The sequence below is a fragment of the Zosterops lateralis genome (assembly GCF_965231275.1).
Source record: "Zosterops lateralis genome assembly, chromosome: 6".
Lineage (NCBI taxonomy): Eukaryota > Metazoa > Chordata > Aves > Passeriformes > Zosteropidae > Zosterops > Zosterops lateralis.
In genome coordinates this window covers 37074640-37100329 of record NC_139761.1, presented here as the reverse complement: position 1 = coordinate 37100329, position 25690 = coordinate 37074640, and the positions used below count along the sequence as shown (strand labels likewise).

The 25690-nt window shown below is 39.2% G+C and overlaps 1 protein-coding gene across 1 annotated transcript in view; it reads right to left on the bottom strand.

The window, feature by feature from the left end:
* The window catches only part of SPTBN5 (spectrin beta, non-erythrocytic 5), an 89996-nt gene extending 72636 nt beyond the window's left edge, over window positions 1-17360 (bottom strand). The window contains exons 1-12 of the mRNA XM_083864565.1: window positions 17149-17360; window positions 14034-14201; window positions 13469-13588; window positions 12632-12789; window positions 11516-11744; window positions 7975-8606; window positions 6841-6979; window positions 5224-5456; window positions 4628-4781; window positions 3929-4129; window positions 2026-2232; window positions 702-893 (exon numbers count right to left, since the gene is read on the bottom strand). Of these exons, the coding sequence (XP_083720691.1) occupies window positions 702-893; window positions 2026-2232; window positions 3929-4129; window positions 4628-4781; window positions 5224-5456; window positions 6841-6979; window positions 7975-8606; window positions 11516-11744; window positions 12632-12789; window positions 13469-13588; window positions 14034-14201; window positions 17149-17259 (2544 nt within the window). The 5' untranslated portion in view covers window positions 17260-17360. The remainder of the gene's footprint in view (window positions 1-701; window positions 894-2025; window positions 2233-3928; window positions 4130-4627; window positions 4782-5223; window positions 5457-6840; window positions 6980-7974; window positions 8607-11515; window positions 11745-12631; window positions 12790-13468; window positions 13589-14033; window positions 14202-17148) is intronic.
* Between the last annotated feature and the right edge of the window lie 8330 nt (window positions 17361-25690).

The window sequence follows — 25690 nt, the reverse complement described above, 5'->3', positions numbered from 1 at the left end:
AGACTTAACTATTGTAATAACTCCTTACCATTTGAAGCAACAGAGAAGAAATCCTTCCATTTAAGCTACAATACACAGGTGGTAGCTTAGTAGTTTTCCCAGACGCTGCTGAAAGAGAATAGAATGTGAAATTTTAAGATCACAATGCTTCTTTCCACAGCAACAATAGTTTAAAAGCCTAAGAGAATCATTTGGAGAGTGCTCAGCCTCTGGGCAGTAAGGAAGGTTGCTGTGCTTCTTGCTGCTGCTCGCTGAAGACATAAGGCAGTAGTGTCTGGAATATGTAAAAGTTGAAACATGTTTGTGTTGGTCTTTAGGGCATGATCAGAGTGTATGTGAGTGAAGAGCAGCATATTAACAAAACACAGGTTACAGTTTATTTTTTCTGGTGTCAGGCAAGATAGCCTGGTGATTTAGGACCTACAACAAGCAAATATTAAGTGGAAAAAAAAAAAGGATTACACAAAAGAATCTGCTCTTCATCGACTAAAATTGCTGGAATGTAAATGGGAAATACGCCAACATAAAATCTATTTTGATACAAAACTTCAATGATAATCTCAAGGCTTGAAGTCCTACGGGAATTAACAGGATTGAGACACATTATTAAACTGAAAAGCAGAAGCCAACAAAGAACTTAATTTCAATTTTAACTGGTTTGGAGTTTTTAATGAACTGCACGGCAGAAGGGGATATTGTACCTCAGCCATGCTTTGTAGATGTTCATAAAGTGAATCTATTTCCTCTTGGGTCTTCCAGATATTCTCTGGAAGAAAATGATCATCCAGACTTGAAGTTCCAGTAGATGCAGTTTCAGATGTTGCCCAGGCTCGACTGAATGGTAGTTTAGTTGTCTTTTGGTTTAAGTCACTTGGGGCTTCCCTCTTAGTGATCTGTTAAGAAAAATTTAACAAAATCGATTTCAGATTTGGATAAACATTTGACCTGTAAGGAAAATTTGGACTTGCTAGTCCAAATCACAGCACTCTGACCCTTTATACCAAAAACTTCCAGTATTTTTTGAGAACTGTTTCCACTGTTTTATTTTGAAAAAAAAGAATTTAAAAAACTGAAAAACATTTTGGTTTTCTTTAAAGAAGTTTAATTCAGCTCATTTTAAATTGTATTGATTCAGTAAAAATTCTCATTTTCTTCCCAAATCAAAGTTATTTGGTTGGAGGAGCTCTTTTATTTTCAGAAGTGCCAACAAAGCAAGGCAATTGACTATGCTCATAGTTCTCTTTGTGGTGATATTTTAGTACCTGAATGCTTCCAGTTTCAAAATCTGTGAGTGCCCTAGTGAATCAATACTTCTATTTGTGCATCAACACCACCTTGTCACATGCTTTTTCACATTTCATAACAAATTAATAAAATATTTTTCTAATAAAAATTAATGTTGGATTGATGAGGTAAAGGAAAGACCACAAGCCATGCCCATTGCTCTCAAATTTTTTTGGGCTAAACATTGAGTGAATATAGACATCTAAAGAAGCAAGCTATGAAATGTGTCATTCATTTATTCATCTCCCCTGAATTCTGTTATTAAATGAGCTGATCTCAGGTCAAAAGTTCCCTTTCTAGTCAGTAACAAAGAGGAGCATCTCAGGGCTGACTTAATCTCACTTGCCTTAAGGGATGGTATGATTTGTCCCTGGAGTTGTGGGATAGCTCTTCATTACATTAGGGTACCAGAAGAATTTGTAAGGATGTTTTGATTAAATGTCTGCTTTTAAAAGATTATTAAAATTAATAATTTCATGAGAATAAAGAGTGAGAAGGTATTTGTGAGGCCAGTAGAGGGAACTAACATGGATGAGAATATTCCTAGCACTTCAAAGAATACTAAGTGTGCTATGAGCAGACAAGGAACTTCTTTTTCACTTAAAAAATTTGCTCCAGCTGTAGTTAAAAACTTAATTTGGAATATTCTATTTTGGCAAAACAAATTAAAAAATAAATAATTGAAACCCCATTATGCTTGCATTCTTCTACACAATGTGACACAATCCCTCCTCTACTTACTGCAGCTGGAGCCTGCTGTGCTGCAGTGTCAGCCTGCTCTTTGAGGCGCCTCATCTCAGACGAATAGGCTGCAATCTCCTTCTCCAGCCGCAAGTGGCGATGCAGCAGCGCTTCGGCACTCGACTCATCTTTGCCATAGTCCTTGCTGGCCAGCAGGGGCTGCCTCTCTCGCAACCATGAGTTTGCTTCGTCGATGTCAGCGAAGTACTAAAGGAACACAGGGAGGAAAACACTTGGATTCATCCCGGAAGTACCATATCCAGCTCCTTCCTCTTTGTAAAATGATGGATGAGAGAAATTCCACAACGTCTGTAGCTGTAAGGTTACTTCCAGGTGTTGTGAAAGCTATGGATAAGTGTCCTGGTTTGTAATGTAAGATATACACAAAGTATTTATTCTATCACCATCTTCATGAACTGTTAAAACCAAGTGAGGCAGTGCTCTAGTGTTGGGCTGTCTTCTGCTAATGGCCCATCAACACCTTGCCTGTGACTCACAAGTAACTCCCTCCAGGGGTTATCTCTGTTTAATGGGCCATCAAGGACCCACTTCACAACTCATCATCCCATTGTGAGATGCTCCGCCCAGGGGGAGGAGCCAAGCATTCTCACCTGGATATAAACTGGTATTTAGAACAGTGCAAAGAGCCCTTACCTACTGGATTCCCAGAGGACCAGAGCTACCAGACCTTTCTACAGGATCACTGCTTCAGGAAAACCACCTCATCTAGACTGTTTCCACCATCCTGCTCAAGTTGTATTCTGACTCTGTCCAGTGGTCCTTTGTGTTATTGCATTTATTTTATTTTATTTTATTTTTACCTTTTTACCTTTCTTCTTATTAAATTGTATCTCTGACTTGGAGCCTCTCACTCGTTTTGCTTTCAAACCACAACAATAAGGTAACTCCAAACCTGTGATGTATTTCATGCTCACAACACAGCTAATTCACAGAATTATAGTGAGTAAAGAAATTCAAGGATTGCCTAGATAGCTATTTAAAAACTCCTAACTAGCTAAAACTTCATGGTGCATAACAGCAGCAATAAAAGGAACTCACAAGGTATGATGTTGGTAGGCATCACTATGTAATACCAGCAGATATTTTCTAAATGTTTAAGGAACAAGCAATGAACTTGGTCTATAAACAGAAGTTTATTTTTTTCCAGAATTTGCAGTCTGCCTGGCTATGGTTGTAGAAGGATAAAACAAGGTTTTGAGACACAAAATAAAGGTACAACAGGAAAAAAAGAATACCCATAGTAATGAGGGGCAAAGAAAAAACTAAAACACCATAATGGTGTCAAACTTAATAGAGAGAAGAGAGAATTTAGACTTTCTTAAGAAAAAAGCTGTTCAGTTTTGTTCAAATATTTCATGGAAACAACAGACTGTGTAAAATGTTAAAAAGGGGAGAATAAGAATACCTGAGATAACGTGATATGATTTAAGAATGTTACTTTTATACAAATTCTTTATTTGCAGATGTATGAATGTTTGTGGGAGTAAAATCATAGTTTAATGGAAGTGTCAGACTGTAGAATTTGTGAAGTTCATGGTCAATCTAAGTCTTACAACATGTTTATTTTGTTGGTGGTCTTCGAAATTTTTTTCATTTTTGAAATATATCACACAGCTACCTGATCCACCCTCGAAAAAGAGTCTGCATTAGCACTATCATGTGAGCTATTTCCACAAGCATTTTTACCTTTAGAGCATCTCCCAGCTGCTCAAATTTCCTGTGTGTCTGACTTGCAGAGGATTGAGACTTAACTGCCACAGATCTTTTTGAAGACTAACAGATGAAATCTTTCCTGCCACTGTTGTCTTCCACGTGGGGCACAGGGCAGAACTCAGCCACATCCATGTCCCACATATCACACACTCCAGCAGAACCCTCTTACCTGTTTGATGAGGGCTGCTGCCTGCAGGCGGCTTTTGCGATCAGCCACCTCATCTTGGAGCTGCTGCCAGAGCTTCTGGAGGTTATCTGTCTGCCTCAGAATGTTGTCCTGATGTGTGGGGTTCTTCTGGCTGAGCTCCCAGCCCCTCTTCATCACATCTGCACATACAGCCCTATGTGAATTGCACTCTGCTTCAAGAGCCTAGCACAAGGACAGGGAACATGTCAGCACAGCTCATTCCCCACCAGCCAAGAGAGAAGAGTGGCTGAAGAGTGGCTTCTACTCTCTGCTACTCCAGAGCAGCATGCATTTCCAAGAGCCTCATGTCTTATCTTTTGAACACCTCTCCCTTTACCCTCATCTCTCTTGGCCAGAAAAAGAAAGTGAGAAAAACAGAAACTAGCAACATTTTTTTGCCCATTAAATGTTAGCTAATATAGAGCCCAGTGCCCCCACAAGAAGCCCCACTTCTAGTCCAGTAAGAAGCACAATCCTTCTCTACCTTTTCCTTCCTCTCTTTGGGAAAAAAATGCCTACCCTATACATTTTTTAAAAATTCCAACTCTGGTCCTGATACTTGAAGTAAGGACTAGTATGACAGCATTCTTGTAAGTTCTGCACTGACTGAGCTGAAAGAAACGGATGTTCTAAAATCTTGCTTTAATACAAAGACAAGGAATCAGCAGCAAAGTAAGATACCTTGTTCTTCTGAATAGAGGCTGTGATCTGGCTGACATCTTTCCCTAATGTTGTCATTCTTGCCAGCTTCCACTTCTCAGAGATCCATGATTCTTCCTCTTTGCAGTCACGGAAGAATTCAAAAAGCTTCAAAGCCTCCTCTAGCTGAGATTTACTGAACCAAAGAAATAAACAGTGTATGACAGTCAGAATTAGGATTCCGTGAAGACAGTGGTAGATTAATCAAAGAAAAAATTAAAAACCAGAATTCAAATGCCTTTAGTTCCTCTTTGTCATATATTAATTTATTCATGGAATAAGACAAAGGAAACAAATTACATTTCCTTCTTTCTCCAGGAGATGAAGAGATAACCATTTACTATTCAGACTTGACAAAAAGCAAGTTATAATAAATGCTGAGAATGAAGCTGTTCTTCATCTAGGAAGGTGAGTGATGCTTTCAGTCAATTGCAATCAAGACACTCAAGTTGCTTCTGTTACGTCTTTATAAATGTAGAAATGAAAAAAATTCAAATGCTGGGAAGCTGTGCCTTCTGATAAAAGAGTTAGGATTGGCATCCTAATCAGGAAGAACAGAGACACAAGCACAGGCCTACCGTGACTTGCTCTGAGCTGTGAGGTTCTGGTACAGCTGACAAAGCATCTGAACTTTTGCAAAAAGCAATTCTGATTTAACTGTGCTGTCCTTGCTGATTTCTGCTGTCCTCTGGGTGATGTGTGTCAATCTGCCTTCATAGGAAGAGATCTGCGAGTCAACCAAGTTGTGATTCTGCAGCAAATCTACTACTTCCAGGAGCTGTTTCCCACAGTCTTGGGAACTCACTAGCACCTACAAAATGAAAAAAAAAAAAAAAAAAAGGCATTTTCAGAGAGTGCATCTAGGGTCTCAATACAAATAAATCAGTTGAGAGGTTCCTGTTGTCTCTCATAGCTTGTACAAGAATGTCAGCTAGGTAAAGCGAAAAATCTGCCTATTTAGAAAAATTATACTATTTTTTTTTTTTTAATTCCACAAGCTAATGACAACAATCCAGACTTTCTATCTGTTGCAGTGCAAGTAATGGTCTCATCAAATAAGCATCTGTTTTTGCACCTAAGATATTTCTTCTAATTAAGCACTTAAGGTCTCACATTTTGTGGGTGCAATGAACATCCCTTTGCTAGACCCATCTGTAGGCAGATTGATTTACAATCTGTATTTGAAGAATTCCACAATATCCTATTCTATGGTATGTTCTAACTGCAATGTTCTTTAATTAGAGGAGCTTACTTGTCTACGCAAATAATGAAAATAAGTACTTTATTGTACTTAATTGGTGACTGCTGAGAGGTGTTTATCAGTCTGTCTTCTTTCTAATTGTATTAATGGATACAATTATTAGTCCTAGGGTACCATCTTTCCTTACCAATCTTTTTCTATATTCTCAGACTACTGCTGTTCCAATGACACTATAACCATTAGATGTTCTTTTCCTACTAACACTAGGACAGAAATATTTATAACTTAGAGATAGCTCTTATCTTTAATTCGAAATTCATAGTGTCATATAGCACACTGATTCTTCCAGCTTGGGTACAAAGCAACCTGTAATCGTGAGGATTTTTCTGTCTTCAAGGCAAAGGATTTATACATACTTCCTTCCATTACGAAATCAATATGAACCCAGTTATTTCTCATGCTGAAAAGAAGACTTTGTGCTCTGACACCCTGGTAACAGCTGGAAATTCTTGCTAAAAGCAACCACTATGCATTTACAGTGGAACTTTCCTTTCTCATGAGCTTATAAACCTGTAAGCCTGAGCTAATTCCCATCTGTAAAATTACTGCAGGTACTTCCAGAAGCTAATTCAGAAGAATTACATGGAATGGAAACAGGAGGCGTGTTTTTTCTACTTTTGCTTTTGCACTCGTAAACTCAGAAAATATTATCTCCCATTTTCATTTTACCATATAACTTGAACCTGTAGTAAATTCCATGCAATAGGATACCTGGCTTTCTGATTAGGGAAACTCCCTATAGCAAAGCCTGTTTTTCCTCATGTAGTTACCTGTGATGATGAACTGAAATGCTCGATTAGGCATCTAGATAAAACCTGTGTGTTTTTTCTATAGCTGATAGATTTATCTCCTGTTGGCACCAGCCAGTCCTTGGAACATGGGAACACACACTGGCAGCACTTCAAGTTGTGTACTGCTGGGGAGGGTTCAGTACCTGCAGCTCTTTCAGCTCCTCTGTAATGGCATCTATGTCCCTCAGGAGGCCCAGAATTTCCTGCATTGTTCCCATGGATTGTTCTCGTCTCTGCAGCTGATCCAGGAGATCCTGCCATTGCTTTGAAATGCTCTTTTGCCTACAAAGAAAGAGAAAGAAATTACCAGTGTGGACTAAAGGCTTTGGGCAGCACTGGAGGATTGCCAGTTGCTTGCAGCTTTAGAGGGGCTAAATGAACACACACAACTCTAGACATCAGTGTAAGAGGACAGGCCAGGAACACAAAAGAGGTAAAAAAAAAGTTATTACAGGAATTTTGACTAGCACATCAATTGTCATTGACTTTAAAAAAATTTAGACATTGTTTTTAAGGATATTCTTCTTTTTTTTTTTTTTTTTTTTGCTACAGTGTTTTTGCTTGGTACAGTGGAAAGGCTTGGAAACAAAGAAAATTTCTTTAAGTAGCTGCTTAAAGTAAAATATTGATCTAAACCATATCATAAGTAACAATCTGATCCCATGGTTTGATTTACTCTTTTATAACTGGTTTTCTGAGTTTTCACAGAGAGTCTTGATTTTGTCTGAATTTAGAAAAGCAATAAAATACCATGAGAGAAGTTGTTTGTATGGCATTCTTAGATATTCACAAATCAGGTTATATAATAACATGAGATAATCAGAGTATTTATCATTTCTCAATATTTGCTCCAAAATGGAGTAAATCTGCGAATACCATGCCTTAACTTATTTGTGTCTTCCCAAACTGCAGACTGAAATAGAAATGTGTTGATTTGGGAGAAAAAATAGTATCTCTCTAAGCTTTTTGGTAGCAGATAGGATATTTGGTAGAAATTTGTAGGTGTATTTTCATACATAGCAAAAATATTTTAAAAATATTTTTCACCCTAAATTGGTCTGAAGCATTGATCATCCAAGGAAAAAAATTAGAATTTTGAAGATTAAGTGTTTGCCTTATCTGCTGGAACTATTCACAGGTAGAAGAAATTCCTGACAGTTCTACTCATGAGGAGCAGAGACAAGATTCACAGTTAGAATTAGTCTTCTTTCACCATACCTCCAAACTTCAATTAATTTTGACCACTGCTGCTACACAGTCTCTCAGCCATCACTCACCTCTGCAAGATTTGATCTTTGCCATGATAGTTCTCCTGGCTGATAACGGTGGCCATTTTTTCCAAGGCTGTGAAGCGTTCCCTCCTGGGCAGTACATCCGCTACAATGGCTTCCAGCTTCTTACTGGCAGCCTCCATCCTGTCCACACTGTCTGGCCAGAAGTCCTGCTTGCCAATCACTTTTTTCATGTCTTCCAAGTAGGACTCACGCAGGGCTGCTTTCTTCAGGAATCTCTGGGCTAGCTGTTCCAGCCTTTCTAGCCTCAGCATCTCTGTTTGCAGTGCTTTTCCCCGGTTGTGCTCTGACTTTTCCAGGATGATCCAGTGCTTTTCCACATCCTGCAGCATCTTCCCCTCGGGGGGCAAATATGGCCGTTGGTTGTTGGCTCTCTGTTTGGTCCTGATGTTGAAGAGATGAGCTTCAATCATGCCCTTCTCTTGGTACTTGGGGGGTTTCTCCACAGTGCGGAAGGTTTTAAAGTTGGCCATGAGCAGCCACATTTCCTGAAGAGTGTTGGGGAAACGACGGTCATCCAGTTCTATCACCTTCTGTTTAATCCATTTCAGGAGGTCAGAAACCATCTGCTCATACTGAAGCTTCAAATCATCTATCTCCATCAGGAAGAACACAATCTGTGATGGGAATATAAAGTTACAAGCCCCATAAGAAACAGAATGAAGGAAGGTGAGTGAACAGAAAGCAGTGTCTTCAGCAGTAATCACATTTTTATACTGATATGGTGACAGCTGTTACAGCCGAGGCTAGGTGAAATCCTAGAACAGCCTTCCATAAAACACAGATAAATTAATATTAATTAATTAATTAATGTTTCAATTCAGTTTTAATTTTAAAAAAACATTTGGGAATAAACAGCATGGTTCACATTTTTTTTTCACAATTGAAAAAAAACCATTTTTTTTTCCCCAGTCTCATTCCTCAACCTCCAATAGTTCTATCCTAATGTGTAATTACACCCTCTTAGCTTCACCACTTAGGATCTTAGGAGATCGTCTGACAAGATCCTGATTCTCTCACATCCTGATTCTGCACACAGCAGACTGTGTTCAAACAGCCCCTTCTCAATCTCTTCTGTTGGAATTGTTTCTCTTTATAAAAACTACTAGAAAATGTTTTATGGTTTAACAGGGCTTTGGTAAGGATGTTAAATCTGATCAACACTAACTTTTCAAGTCCAAGACATTTATCTGTTTCATTTGCGGCTTGATTTGCCTTTACTTAAAGTTCAGGTAAATACTGGAGCAAACATCTAGAACTAAATCCCTAATGAAATAAAAGGTTTTAGAATGAAATCATCCTTTCTTTCCATTTTGTTTTTTTTCTTTGTCTTTTTACTTAATATTATTTTTTTTTAATGCACCCAGACTTAGTAAAGACGCAGATCTTTACTCCTGCAAATGTCAGGTTTAGTGCTGAACAATGTTGTCTGCCTCTATAATTCTGCTGAGTTTGCCTGCCCCAGTCAGACAGATTAATGAAGGAGATGGCACTGAGAAAAGACCCAGTCCTTCCAAGTGGTGATCTGCTTTTGCCTACCAGAAAGTGCACTTGGCAATGGGTAAGTGCTGCAGTCTTGTAAGAGGAGTAAAATAGGTCCAACCTTTAGTGCAGGAAAAGCAGCCTGTGACATCAGGGCTCCCTTCTGTATTTTCTGCCATCATACCCAGTTCTTGCTGAAAGATCCTAGCAAATGCATGGTCACCTCAAATGGGAGAGGGAACAGAGCTTTACCTCCCCAAGCTGTTTCTCTCTGCCATCCTTGTCACACACTTGGTCTGAACTCAAAGGCTTCCTTGGCACATTCAGGCTTCCCTCCCAATCTTATTAGTAAATTCAGAGCCACCTATTTGAGCGGCTAAGGACATCAAGAGATGAACATCCATTTCCTTCTCCGTCTGAAAGTTTGTGTGTGTCAGAAATGCAGGAAGACAGGAATGCAATATTAGAGATAGGCTAAAAATAGAGAATGAGTTGAAGAGAGAAGAAGCAGGTAAGTGGAGGGAGAGAAAAGAAAGAATAAAGATAACATGAAAAAATGGAAAAAGCAGTGGAGCACAATGAGAATTAAAAAAGGACACAGTATGCAAACTGTTTATTCATAAAATACAAAAGTTATGGCCAACTTGTTCCTTAAAGTTTCTCTAATACATGCTTGTGGACTCAAGGACTATTTCATGTTATCAAAAGATAAATAATGTCTCCTGGCCAAAATCCAGTGACCCATGTGTAGAGCTGTGAAGTCCTACTGCCTGCTCTCCTCACTGATGCCCAACCCTTGACTGAATTTCAAGTACTGCTCTCATCTAACACATTTCTTTGGAGCACATGCTGTTCTAAGGCATACAATCCTAGGGCATCTCGAGTTGGAAGGGGCTCATAAGAACCATGGAGTCCAATTCCCTGCTCCTTGCAGGACTACCTAACATCGAGTTTTCAGACAAAGAGCATCCTCCAGACCCTCCTTCCCTACTAACAGGCTTGGTGGTGTGGGGAGCCATGTTACAGGATCATCTAATCCTTGCCCCAGACCACATTTTTAGCTGACCAAACCCTGCATCGCAAAACTTTTCACCCTGTCACTGCCAGGGAAGCCTCAGTCTGGATTTTTGTGCCTCCCATTAGCAACTCTCTACCAACTATTCCCCCTCTCAACTGCACAGGCAGATCTATGAGTCCAGATGTTCGTGTAGGAACCATCCTGGATATGTAGGGTTTCTGCAGGCTACTTCTTTTGGAGTTTTGTCAAAACAAGAACAGATTTCTCTGGAGACAGAAAAGAAATTCTCTCAAGGGAAGTGGTCTTCAGTGGAACAATTACAAAATTCCTTTGGTTTTCCATTAGTGGGATGCAAGAAATTTTTAATATAGCTCATGATTTTATGTGACGTGAAGTGTATGTAGAAACAGAAAAAAACCCCTTAATGTAGCTAAATCTAATAAAGAAATAATTTAAAAAATTAAATTTAGCCAATGTAGCTAGCATTCTCTCAGTTTTATTTGTTGTTGGTGGTGGTGGTATTAAGTCGTTTTGGTTTTGTTTCATTTGTTTGAGCTTTTTGTTTGTTTGGGTTTTTTCATTTTCCACCTAAGGAGTTAGAAAGAAAGGATGAGGATTTTCACAGGAAATCAAAATCCAAAGTAGTTCCATAGAACAAGGGATCATCATTCTTATTAAATGAGAAAACTGTTGACTAGATCTGCTTTTGCCTAGTCTTAATCTTCTCCCAATATTATTGAGATCTCTACACCTCAATCTGCCTTGGAACATATCAGTTCTCAAACAGAAACCATGAGGTCAAAAAGGGATTGATTTTCAGTGAGATAATTGCAACCATCTTGGAGATCAGAGAGTGAACAGGTTCCAGGTACAAGTCTCAAGGTGCAAGGTCTTTCAGATGGCTTTGCCTTTTGATTCAGTTCAAATGATTCTGAAGTTGAGCTGCACAAAACCCTCCCACACTTCCAAATAAAATTTAGCTTTAAATTTTAAACTTATAACTACCAAAGATAGCAATGCACTTACTTTGTTAAGTCTTTTTTGTATTGTCTGGCCTTGTTTCAGTCTGGAGAAGTAGTGGTAGTAGAGTGACACATAAGTCATGATGGATCTCTCATCTGGATAGGGCACTGCCACATCCTCAGCATCAAGCAGTTTGCTGATTCCAAACTCTTTCTCAGCAACATCAAAGGCATTGTTCAGGTTTTTAATGGGCTGGTCCTGACGCAGTGAGCTGTAGTGGATAAGATCAGGCCTGGGCAAGGAGAAAAAGAGAGCGTGGAAATGAAGGAAGATTTATGTTTGTAGTAAGTTCTTTCAGCTCACAAACCATAAACTGTTTATGAGACTAAGTTAATAGTCACATAACTGTTAATGTTATGTGGCATTAACACTGAAATTACTTTGACCCTGAACTTCATTCAAGAGCATTGCCCATTGCCTACATAGAAGGAAGAAAACTTCTATGAAATTGAATTACCACTCCCAGCAAATCTCTGCCCTTATTTCTCCTCTTCCCCAATGGGTGAAAACCAAACCCCAGTAGAGAGACACTTGTGAAAAGGAAGTGACTCCCAGCTGGGAAGTTCCAAAATCCCACTATAGTATCTCGTATAAGATATAGCAGAACTGTTCAGGACAAAGAAGTGTTCAAGGTTACCATAGGTGGTTTCTCTCTTCTGCTTTTGGCTGTTTTCTTTACCCTTTTTCAAAGGGACAGAGAAGGGAGAAAGAAAGAGACTAAGAAGTTGCTTACTCTATTACAGAACCAGAACATATATGTGCTCACAAAGTTCATACAATAAAACCAGTGCCAAAAAGAATTATTTTAGAAGAAGAGAAATGGGAACATGACTCAGGGGCTAAGACCAAATGGGTAGTATTGTTCAGATATGTGATATTCCCCTGGAAATTCAATGCTACAGCCAACTAAAGTTGCTACGAAGCAGGACCTTTAGGTCCTTCCTTCCAAGAAGGAGAGAAAGAATATCCATTTAAGAAGGAAGAGTCTTCAGAGAGAAAGGACAGAGAGTATCTGACAGTTTCTTGACAAAACCTTGTAATTCAGACCCTGGAACAACTCTTGTCAGAGCTAGAAACGGCAATGAGCAACTCTGCCTGAACTGATCCATCAATAATTACCTGTGAGCATGTATGAGTGCGTTGAAGGCCAGCCCATCACTCCAACTTTTGGAGAAGTCCTTCACACTCACATTGGAATAGCTGGCAGTCTTATGCTGACACCAGAGTAATAAGGCTTCATTGGCAAATAGAACATCAGCTCTGCCTCCAAATTCTTCCTGTGAAGAGAACAGACAGAAGAAAAATCAGTGTCAACAATATATGAAAGTTGTATCAGTGAGTTTACACTTATGTTCCCAAAGATCATTTTGTATTACTTTTGTTAAATTCACAGATCCCCTCAAAGTCAGGACTTACAGACTGTATATTTCATAAAGGTAGAAACATTTAACATGAAAATAGAAGTTTTCTATTAAAAAGAAGTGAATTGAATGAATGCAGAAGTTACGCAGTGAAATGCAGGGACTGAAATTTTTTAAACATTTCTCTTCTGTAAGGTCTGTAGAAACCAGGCAGAAAGGAAAGTTTATTTGCTTCCTTAGCTGTGAAATAGAACTCAGAAACAAAATATAATGTATTCAGGTCTACTGTTAGAAATTATTCACTTTTATTTCATAATACCTTTATAGAATTTTTTTAATGTTGTTAGAGCACACATTTACTAATTTTAAAAAGCATGTGCTTCTTCAGAGAAAAAGCAAAGCAGCATTATGGGACTCAAATCTAGAGAGAACTGTTGACAGAGAAATTAGATATGAAGTCAAAAGTCCTTAAAAATTTTGTAGAACAGAGTGAAGAATATTAATGTTCCTTTTATCTCCAAGTCACTGTTTCATTTATTTGAGAAAAAAGCACATGGATTTAATTGCAAGCAAAAAGACAAAGATACAGTTTTACCTTATCAAGTTTGATCGATGAAATCTGAAATCGAAGTATGATAATCCAGATAAGGCCCAGGATTAAGGTTCTGTCACCATCTACGATGTTCTCAGGACCAATCACTTTTACTTGTACCTGCTAATAAACCAGTATCTGTTCAGTATAAAAGAGCCTGTGTCCAGTTCTCAGTGTAACAAACTGTTACTGGGGAGGATGTTCAGGGAATTTTCTTAAGAAAAGAGTTTATTTTTTATGTCTTTTCATCAGTCCACAGACCTGCAAGCTCCTATATCAAAGATTTAAAGTTCCAGTATATATTTTTTGAAAACTGGTGGTTAGGGAGAGGAAAGAAACACATTTCTTTCCTCCAAAGGAGAGGAATATTAGCTGTTTCTAAAACGTATTACTCAAATAACAAAGAAATTAAAATTTGATGAATTATTTTATTTTAATAAAATCCCTGGCCTGTCTTCAGAGGATATATTATTGTGTACTAGAGGGGGAAACGACAATGAACATGATGCCATAATTAATTAATAATATGTATAAACTGTTGTGATCTCTAATATCAGTATTAACTTACCTTGGATTTCAGAAATGTGATGGCTTTGCTATTGTTCTCTAGAAAATGCACTCTCATCTTTCCCCGGCTTGGTTTGGGCAAAGCTTCTCCAGAGAGCAGCTCCAGGAGTTTCATGAGAGAGATGCCATCCTTCAAGTCCGTGTAAATATCTTCTATCTCAATCTTTACCTGTAAAGACCAGCCAAACAATACAGACTCCAGCTTAACATTTGGCACACAGAACCCTCTACTTCTAAAACAAAACAAACAATGTTTCCTTGTGTCTTCTCTATGACAGTGCATATATACACAGAGTGGTGAGTCTTAATTCAGAAAAAATGAATTTGCAGGAGAACTTGCATAATTTATGAAAGTAGTCTGAAGCTGAAAAAACCCCAACAACCAAACAAAAACTACAAACCCACAATGGAGTAAAAAAAAGAAAAAAGCAGATTTTTAAAAATTAAAAAAAATCAAGCATTTTTCAAAATCAAAACTTTTGGAAATGCTGAAGAGTTTTATTTCAATTGAAATGAATCTTTTATTCAATCAGAATAATTTTATTCTGAGCTGTGCATTTCATTTAAAAGTTGAACCGATAATTCCATTCAATGACTCATTTTTTACTCCATAGTCTCAACAAAGTTTGTCACGTCCTGCTTGGACCTTCACTACCACCCAAAGTCTCTGTATTTTTAGCCAGAGTCTCATGCTAAGGGAAAGGTTAGGATCATTTACAAAAATGTGTTTTATTGCTGCCAGTAATGAGGTCACCCAGTGCTTAGGTGACACAACATGACACAGTCTGTACTCTGACTCCGACAAGAACTTGCTTTGGGTGTTTCCTTTTGGCCTTATGCCACTGGCCACCTAGAAGTGACATTAAAAGCATATCACACACCCAAGAATAATTTGCTGTGATTTTGAAATTACAGTAAATAATCTTCTTTTCTTAAAAATAAAGAGAGAAAGAGAGAGAAGGAAGGAGAGAAAGGAAGGAAGGAGAGGAAGGAAGGAGAGGAAGGAAGGAAGGAAGGAGAGGAAGGAAGGAGAGGAAGGAGAGGAAGGAGAGGAAGGAGAGGAAGGAGAGGAAGGAAGGAAGGAAGGAAGGAAGGAAGGAAGGAAGGAAGGAAGGAAGGAAGGAAGGAAGGAAGGAAGGAAGGAAGGAAGGAAGGAAGGAAGGAAGGAAGGAAGGAAGGAAGGAAGAAAGAAAGAAAGAAAGAAAGAAAGAAAGAAAGAAAGAAAGAAAGAAAGAAAGAAAGAAAGAAAGAAAGAAAGAAAGAAAGAAAGAAAGAAAGAAAGAAAGAAAGAAAGAAAGAAAGAAAGAAAGAAAGAAAGAAAGAAAGAAAGAAAGAAAGAAAGAAAGAAAGAAAGAAAGAAAGAAAGAAAGAAAGAACCTAAGCTATAATCTTTTCAAATTCAGGGAATATTTACACATTAAGGGGAAAAAGGACGGAGAATAGGCATGTACCTTCTAATTTCTGATCAGTTACTAATTAGCTTAAGAAATATTTTGTCCAGAGAAATAAAAAGACACTGAAAGTGTGAAAACAAGTTAGAGAGTCTTTAAGTATCTACTGAGTGTGGCACAAGGATTTACAACTTGCTCTTCTGAATATTGCCATAAAAAACCCCTCCCTGTTTAGTTGCCAACTTTATTTCTTTTTGCATAATAAATAAAACTTAAAATTCCTACTATGATGTACTACAATTAAAAAAGTTAAAGCTGTTCTATTCTGTGACACTTCCATAAATGAAGAATAATTCACTTGGAATTTGTAAAAAGACAGGCTTCATATATCTGCTTTACGTCTCACCCAGCTGTTGTTTTAATAGCTTTGTTGCCTCATTCTTCTCATAAAGATACCAGTCACAGATAGCTTAACAAATTCAGTCCAATCGCATCCTTAGTGCTAGACTTAAAGTAGACAACAATATAATTGAGAACACTTCAGTGTCCTGTAGCATGATCCAATCACCTCAAAGTGTGCCTTGGAAAGCTGGGACTACTCTGCCAGGAAGACCCAGATAAGCTCTGCACCATCTCTACCATATATGGTTCGGAAAGCTCTCACAGGCTTTTATGATACGTGAACAAGTACATTGCAGGAATTTAAGACTGGCATTTTTATCTCTGAACTTGAAGGCATCTGTAAAATGAGAGAGTATATGTCTACAGCTAAACAGAACTAATTTCCTACACCATAAAAACCTAACTTTCTGCAGGTGGCAAAACAAGCATGTGTTTTGCATTTTTCTGCTCCTGTTAAGAAAAGTAAATTTGAAAATTCGTTGTGCTCTGCAGCTGCCTTTGTACGACTCACAAATTTAAGACATTACACTGAAAAAACACATCTGGTACTGAAACATGGTGATGAGCTACATGGACCCAATGGCCTGGTCCTGCTTGGTGTCCCCAACATCCATTTTCATTACAATCTACTACAAACTCTAGAAAAAGGAATTGTTTTGGCTGATGTAATTCCTTTCTTTCTGTGCACAGTTACATCATTTGTGCCTGAAACTTTATCTGCAGTAAATCTGGAGACTGGAATATGCCAGCATTACCATACACACAAATAGACTGCACACTAGCTCTGAAGATCTTTTGAAGTGTGAGAGTTACTGAAAACAAACTGGTCTGTACTTGCATGGTAGTACGCCTGAAACTGCTAAAATTAAGGGTAACTTTTAAAGATTCTTTGAGTAGCAAATCAAACTGAACTGATCAGGCAAAGCACAAAATCTGGATTTTTGGCAAGGTAAGAATTGAGTACTGCTTGGGGAAACCCTGACATCTGCAGATAATTTACTTACAGAAAAAAGAAGCAAAAAGGATTTTCCTCTGAGAGGATCTTCAATGTACAATGGACACCAAAAATATGATAGGGTTATACAGTCTACAAAGTGAACCTTGATTTCAGAGAAGACTGGTAATATCAACAAAGGAGACAGATGTGAGGTAAGAGATAGAGGTGGAGCACTCTGGTTAGTCAAATCCTTCCTTGCTTGCATGTGACAACATTCAGAAAAAATATGATAAAAATAACATTAAAAGGATATACTGGTAAAATAAAATAAAACTCAGAAAACAAAACAAAACAAAAAAAATCTTTAAATTAAAGGAGCTACCTACGTTATTCCTGGAGAAGACATTGTTCATCCAGTTGGTGAAGGTTTTCTTTTGCATGGACATACGCTGCTCCTGCAGCTTTTTGATATGATCTTTTTCATATTCGGAGCCCATGGTCACCCAGGAAGTCAGAAACCTCAGTTGACTGCTGAGTGCTGAAGAGATCTGCCAGGCCACCTACAAAAAACAGCCACATGTGAATAGGAAACCCAGCACCAACAGGTACAAGATGTAATACCACGCCCAGTGTAATACCTTAATTTCCTTTTGCTTGCTCTTTGCCCTTTAATGCCACCAACTTTATTTTTAACTTACTTGAGCTCAACCTTTAAAAATACATCTCTAGCTTCAGGATGAAAATGTGACATTTCTTTCTTGCTCTCAGTCTCCACCCAGTCTCCTTGATCCCATGAGGACCACCACTACCTGAAAGCCGTCAATAACTTCCTTGGTTAGGAAACCACATCACAGAGAACTGATCTTAGACTCTGCTAGAAGGAGGAATTTGTAAATCACTTCCAAAAAGAAAATGTGTGTTGTGTTCTCTGAGGACTGGTCGAGATGCTGTCGTTGGTTCTCAGATCACAGTGTTTCCAACAGAAATCAAAGAGCTGCTTAGAAAGGAAATGGAATCAACTTGTTTCTTTCCTCACATGGGTTCAGTTTTTGCACATCTATCACAGTAAGGATGGTGATACAGGTCCATAATCAAGGTCCTAGCCTGGGTGTCAGGAAGCATTATTTCTCTTCCCTACTCTTGTCTACCTCATCCATACCAGTGAAAAGTCAGGCTTGTAATTCCTCACAGCACCCAAGCTGAATATCAAGAAAGACTAGAAGGGAGAAGTCTTCCCTTTAGAATCTGAGACACAATAAACTAGATTTCAGCTCAACTGAATAGCTCTTTTGAAGACACTTCGCCTACATTGTAAATTGTAACAGCAGTGACCTTGCTGTTCTGAAGGCAAGAGGATCACTTAAAAAAAAAAAAAGAAAAATCAGTATAAGATCCATGGCTGCAGACACCTGTAGTGACCAAATGTTATCTGCTTGAATTACTGCCATAATTATAAGTATTATTTTGATATCACACTGGCTGGGAAACCAAGAAACCTGTTGCAGTAATGGGAGAGGAGAGAGGTGTCTACTGCTGACAATCCACTGCAAAGAGAGAAGAGAATGAAAAATTAAAACATCTGAGAAACTGTGAGAGTGTGGAGCAGTGTGGCCAACTTCCCCAAATGCCATGTTTGTTTTTCAAAGGTGAAGTTCTCAAGAGTTATGGGCTTTGTACCCATTTAATTCATAAAACATAAAATACTGGGAAAGAAAACTTCCTGTTCTAACATAAGAAGACAGCAATAGGGAATTAACAACAGCAACCACTGCAAATGGGAAAGCAAATGGGAAATCCCTTGCCTGGTAGTTTTCCATGCTTTGAATAATATAAAAATAATTCTCATTTTACAATATTATAAGGTGTGGAAAGTGCAGAAGCAATTTTTTTTTTACTGCATTTTTTTTGTTATTTCTTTTTGGGGCAGATATTTCTTAACCCTCAATGCTTGAATTCTTCAGAACAGGGACAGCATTGAAGTCTGATGGTTCAGCAACAGCACAGGAAAGAGTTATGACAGCCTAATGAAAGAAAGAATTTAGCAAATTCTGAAATAGAATTATTGAGAACATCCTCTCAACATTTTCTTGTCTTGTGGGCTAGTTTAGCACTGCCTGCTTTCTCCATTTGAAAAGCAGATATTCAAAGAATTGCCTTTCCCTGCTGGAGAGGTGATATTAACTCACTCCCATGCAATAACCCATATAGGTAACCCATATCATAATGCCATTTCTGATTTGCCAAATGCTTCTCAGATTTGTGTTTAAGGATTGCTACCCAAACACTGCACTCACCCCAAATAATAATGGAATTGGTTTTATTTAGGGACAAAGGAAGTTTATTTGTTGAGCTACTGCCTCACACAACAGCTCACTTGTTTAATCAAGTTGGAAATACTCCATGTATGGAGTATTGTAAATATATGGGTAGATGATTACCTAAATACAGATCTGTAACATATTATCTGCATTTGCAGGATGCATAAACAGTGCTAGGAGCCAAAACTAGTCATAATGGTACATTACAAGAAAAGAAAAGATTAAAGAACGTGAAAAAATGGACTTACTCAGTTTTGGAGGAAGTCCTTTCTGGCATTCAGCAGCTGATTCTTCTGAGGAATGACTTCCACTAGATCCCCTCCTACATTCACCTCATTGCTTTAATGCAGAGTGACCTTTGATTTCAGGAACAGAGACCGAGTATTTATGATCTACCTATGAACCTTTCATCTGATCTGAAAGAAATTAACCCATCAGAACACAAGTAAAGGTTGTTACAGGCCTTGTCCAATTCTTACACACGAAACTAATATATGAACATCTCCAAAATTGCTATAAACCAGTAGAAAAATTATACATAGCTCTGATGCTTTGGTAAAGAGCATCTTGCACAACTGAACTGGAGGTTCTGCCCTTCTAAAGAAATTCTTACCTGGAAAATTGAACCTGACAATGGACTCAGGAAATGAAAGCACAGCAGAGTACAAAGATCAGGGAGATAGCCAAGTGGTTAAACTGGGACACAGCAAATGAAAAGGTGAAATTGTGAAGTGTTAGGAATTTGCTCAGCACTGCTTTGAGGAAGCTTTTGTGCACAGATACCTGCTGCTGGCAGAGCAAACTGGAATCAAGCTAGCAGTGCCAGCTGATTCCAAAGTTTACTATTCATGGGCTTCTCATAAATAACAAAAGGGGAAATAATTCTGGTGACTTATATAGATAGCAGTGAGTCCTTTCTGGCCTGTACAAGGTCACACATGCACAGGGCACATTTACCTGGCATCATTGCCAGGAATCAGAAAATTGCTGCTGGGAATCAGTACTAGAAAATGGGCAGTCATCTGAAATCAGAGGCTGTAAGGAAAGATATCAAGCTCAGAGATGAGGTAAGGGAATAGCAGTGTTTTCCCTCTTAGTAAGTGTAGTTTAGCTAGCCTACAAAAGGGACAGGAGAAAACATAAGCAGAAATTAGGAACCCACCCAAACTCAGGACAGATAAAACTTGATCAGTAGATTCTGTGTCTTCGTATGCATACTAGAGAAATATCATATATAACGTCACAGAAAACAGCTAAAAAGAAATAAGTTGAATATTTATAACACAGGTATTTCTCAAAATATTCCCTCCAAATTCCTGGACTTATACCCTGAACTAGACAACAAACACTGTAAGCCATTGCTTTAAATCTGGCACAGGTTGCCTAGGTTGTGTGTGTTGAGAAAATGTCCTTACTCCTTTCAAATAGAAGGCAGAGGACCAGTGGGTGAATTGGTCCTGTATGCAGGCATTTTTCCTATTGGAAGTTAATTATTATCTATATGGTTAAACATGCAATTCACTGTCTTTGCTTTTTATGATGATACAAGGCAATCAAAGATATGGTATGAAATTTCACGAACTCCTCAATATCTATCTAAAGTTCAAAGTTAAATGGTGGACCCTTAAGTGACAGCGATGAATAAAGCCATTTCCTCAGTTATTTATATCCTAACAAAGTAAGAGGAAGGGCACAACAATATTTGCGTGCAGTTTCCTGGAGGGATCAGGAAAATCATCACCCGTCTAGGCTAATTATGGACCCTCTCTTGCTGCCTTTGCAGAGAAAGAAAGCCTTTCCACCAGCCTCAGGAAGAAGGACCTAAAGAGTACCCTTCCCTTGCCTTGTTTCCAGCCTGAAGTGCTTTTCCATGCTGGCAGATGTGTTTCTTTGTTTCCTAACAGGAAGAATGCTGATGCCAGATTCCCCTCTACAAAATAGCCGTCAATAAGACCTGTTAGGATGTCTTACCACCCTTTCTTATCTGCCCACAGCCTTGTTCTGTTTAAGAAGAACACAGACTATGGAGATCAAACAGACACAAGCAGCCTGTCTTGCAGACCCAAAACTCCACAGTTCCCAGCCCATCACCCACTGTTCCTCCACTCCTAGAACACCGTGTAAATCAAAGAAACGCATGACACTTATTTCTATCTGTTTGAATTCTTTTTCTTAAACGTCATCATTGTCCTCTTCTCATAACATGCATGTGAATTCCCAGCTCCTCTCTAAGATGGGAAGAAATGTCTAATTCCCCTGCCATAAAAAGCATAAAAGTGACAGTCAGAGGGTTGCAGACGCCGAGTTTGCTGCTATCGCTCCCACTCCAATCTCAAATGAGGGCTGATCACCATGAGCTTTCCCAGGGCAGCACAGGCTGTGCTCTGCAGCAGCAGCACTGGCCTCCCTTCATCATTGCCTTTGCCCATGGGGACGGAGGAGTCTGCCAGAGAGGAACACACATACGCAGGTGGGTGCAGATAGATGCCTTCCTGGGCCAAAACATCCCCATTAAGGCCATTTGTCACTGATAGTCCAGCAACTTAAGGAGCCCCTCATTGTACCAAGCTGCTCCAGCCATGCCCTGCGCTGCCACTGAGCAAAGCCAGCTCTAATTTCAAGGTCATGTCACCACATGAATGCTCTTGCGGGGGGCCGAGTCTATTCACATGGCTCAGGTGAAAGGTCTGGCACAATCCATCACTCTCCATTACGTAAGCTTTGTATACACACCTTTTTGAAGGCACAAGAAAAACCTGTTTGATCCCTGCTAAGGAGAAGGTTCCCCAAATCTCAAAGAAAATAAGCATGTTAAGTGTAAAAGGGCATGACAGCTCAGCCCTTAATCCCCCACTGTGTCTCCAGCCACGTTACTTCCATATGTAAGAGTCTCAAAACATCTGGACATTGACTCCATGGAGTATAAAGTATAAAGGCAGCACAGAAATTATCCTGCTCCCTGGGGCCAGCAATCTGGGTCCCACAGTGGCCCTTCCCCTCTGCAGGTAAACTGAACCCTGATCCCAGAATGTTTCCTATCCACATCTAACCACATTCCTAACCACACATTATGCATAATCTTAGACCTCATTGTGGCACAGACACCTCAGATATCGAGAACACTGGAGAGGAGCAGACAGTAAGTAATTGCAAGAAGCTGTTCACTCCTTTGGGAGTGGAATACTAGAGCTGAAAAAAGTTGGGAGGAGTTAGCCAAAAGCAGCTGAGGAGAGGCATGGCAGCCTCCAGCTTAGTCTGCACAGATTCCCTGCTTTCACAGGTCGCTCAGCTGAACTTTTGTCCCAAGAGAGCCACGTATTTCTCTCAGCTTCTTTCCCCGAAGGACTTCAGCACAGCACCCCCAGGCACGCCCCTTTCCCTGTCCCTACATACCTGCAGTGCCAGCACCGCTGTCACCAGCCACGCCAGGTGCCACCCACCTGCAGGCAGGGGGGTCCACGGTGGATGGAGCTTCTCTTAAAGCTGAGCTCTGCCTGGGAGGATCTAACCCGGGATTCTGGGTTGTTATAAACCTCAGCCTCCTCATGCTCTAGTCTAAACTAGAAGTTGCTTTTCTCTTTGAATAGTTGGCTAGCAGCGACATGACATCAACAGGGATCAGAACTCAAGCAGAACAGTCGAATTACATCATCCAAAGGAACTGGAGCCCCTCACTGCACTTGAAAAAGAGGACAGCTTAAAGCAAAATCAGATGGATTTATTTTTCCTGGCATGAAGAAGTTCAGTCATCTTTTTGAAACAGAGAATATATGTTTGCTTGTTTAGTCATGAATTAAAGATATTTTCTCCTTGGAGCTGTTTATATTATCTTGAATTTTCCCTTCTGTTTCTGAACCTCAAATAGTTAACATAAGAGCTTCAAAGGCTTTTGAGATGAACACATGGGACAAAGGACTTTCAGTCTCTTTCCATTTCATACAAACACAGATAAAAGGTTTCAAGTGACAGAATGGCCTTAATATTTTGAACATCAAACTGAAACTGGGTCTTAGAAATCACTGTGTTGGCAATGCCAGATCTAACCAGCGTATTTTTATAATTTAATTCAGATATTTCCATCTTTTTCATTGCTACTAATGAAGACGGTTGCATGAGGGTTGCATGACTTCTTATTCACAGCTGTATTTTAGGGGGTTGTTTGTATATCGGACTGACAAAGCATTTAGCTCCATTTATTGATGAAAAAAACCCCTGGGATTCATATATGGAAGTGGCTCCCAGCACTCTTAGTGCCAGAGCACTGCATCTACCCCCAGAGACAGTGCACACCATGGTGTGCTCTCAGGTTTTGGTCCCCCACTGCCCAGACCTGCAGATAACTGACTGCAAACCAGCCCAGCCATCCCAGTTTCCTTGTGAAGGTGTCCAGTCATGTGGAATGGCTGAAGGTCATTGGCAAAAGTACTGTATAAACGTTTCACAAAAATGTATAACAGTTAGTTAACATTAAAGGTGCAAATTTTAGCAGATGAGAGCTAAGACACAGTAATACAACACAAATAAAAATAGCAAAGACTCTCCATTGGAGGCAAAAATTGCCAGCCCTGATCTTACTGGTTATACTTACATTGTTAATTTCTTACTTTTGGACTAGACACAAAATAATGCATTTTGAGAAAAAAATCCCACAGAATTATCTGAAAAGAAAATCACTATGCATGAGCAGCATGTTTCAGCAGTTCCTTGTTTAAAAAATTGAAAAATGGTGAACATAGAAATCTTACAGTAAATCTGAAATAGAGCACCTGGTGAGAGATACATACCATTCAGCTACTTTCACTACAATTAAACTTTCAGAGCTCCAGAATGAAGGGTTGCTGAGGAATATGGGTCGCTAAGCTAGCAAGACTTTGGAAAGAACATGGACAAGCTCCATCTCAGAGAAAATAATAGATGGGAAAACAACTTAGACAGCATTAGTGAGCTTCCAGCATTCACTGGACCAGAAACCGAGTCCACAGTCTATCACCAGGTACAAATGTGTGCTAGCATGAAGTCCTCCAATGGGAAAAGGGAGAGGAGTCTGCCTCAAAACCATGGTTTCCATCCATATTTTCCTCTCAGATCAGAAAAGCTGCATAGATTCAAGACTTCTGAACATACTGGTGAAAAAACACCTCATCTTCCTGACTGTGTTTTGATCACAACAGGTGTTTATTTGGCATTCATATTTATTTCCAGCTCACTGCCGTGATCCCTGAGTGAAGGAAGATGCATTTGTTCACCTCTCTGAGCAGGGCAAGGCAGCCAAATTTTTCTCCTGTGTTTCCTACCCAAGCCAGGCAGGCAAGCCCAAAGGCCAAGTTTTTAAAAGGTCTTCTGTATTCACAGTTAGTACTTGAAGCATGGTAAGACCAGAGGAACCCAGAGCAATGTCTGCTCCAAAGGCCTTACAAATGCACCAGACATGGGAGCAAATAAGGTTTGGAGAAACTAAGTGGCACACCAGTACTCTTATTTTTTAAGGTTAGTACTGCCACTGAAGTTAAAACAGAAATGTTTCACAGTTTAAGAGTGTCAAATACTAGAAGCAATAATTACTGCAAAACTTATGAACTGGTAGCACGGACACTTGTCTATTTTTCCTATTATCCAAATATGAATTGTGGATTAGAAAGAACAACTGCTAAAGTGTGCTGTAAAATTTTCAAAGTCTGAAATGTCTTATATGCAAAGCATGCAAAACAACATTCTATTAAAAATAAAACCCCAAAGAGCAACCCCTCCCACCTCCAAACCACACTAAGACCTCACCTTCTTTGGATTATTTTTTACTTTAATAAGGACCAGTTCCAGCAAGTTGCCTCAACTCAAGAGCTATGGGGCCTGCAGGAACCCACATGTTGTTTGCATGTGAAACACTCACTTTTCATGTGACATATGGCACCAGGAGCTAAACAGCCCCGTTTGCCAATACTGCTACAGATGAGCTCCACAGCAGCTGAAATCTGACCACAATAGGAGCAATGGCTGAACTGTAGCATCCTGATGGTACAGATGTACCTTTGGAAATGCCTCAAGTAAGAGGTGTGCATAGAGGAGAAAGAGAGGGAGAGGATGAATTAATTTTAGCAAAACGTTACAATGAATGTTCTATTGATACCATTGGTTATTCTCTAGTAGTAGGCAGCATGGTGTGGAAGATGGCTTTGGATTTTTTGGGACAAACACATCAAGATGCTTTTCATTAAGCTGCTATTCAATCAATGCTTACTTTTCAAGGTTAGTACCCTCACTGAAGTTTTTAAAAGTACCACCTCTCAGATCAAGTTTCAAACTTCCAATCCAAGTTTTAGATTTATGTTCCACACTTGGACTTTACCAAACTGCCCCATTTAGACATTAGGAAGCTCCAAAATGACATTTTGCTGTAACAAGCTAATAACAGAGAGGTGCTGGAGGTTTGTGGGAGTTTGTAAAATTCGTTACAGATAAATTTAATTCTGGAATCAAGCCTTGGCACGAGCAGCAATTTCAGCAACATGTTTAAGGGCACACAAAAGAAATATCCAGAATCTATTACGGATACATAATCTGAGGTGGGAAAACCAGTAGCTTGCCAAATAAGAATTCTGCCTAAGACCCTTAA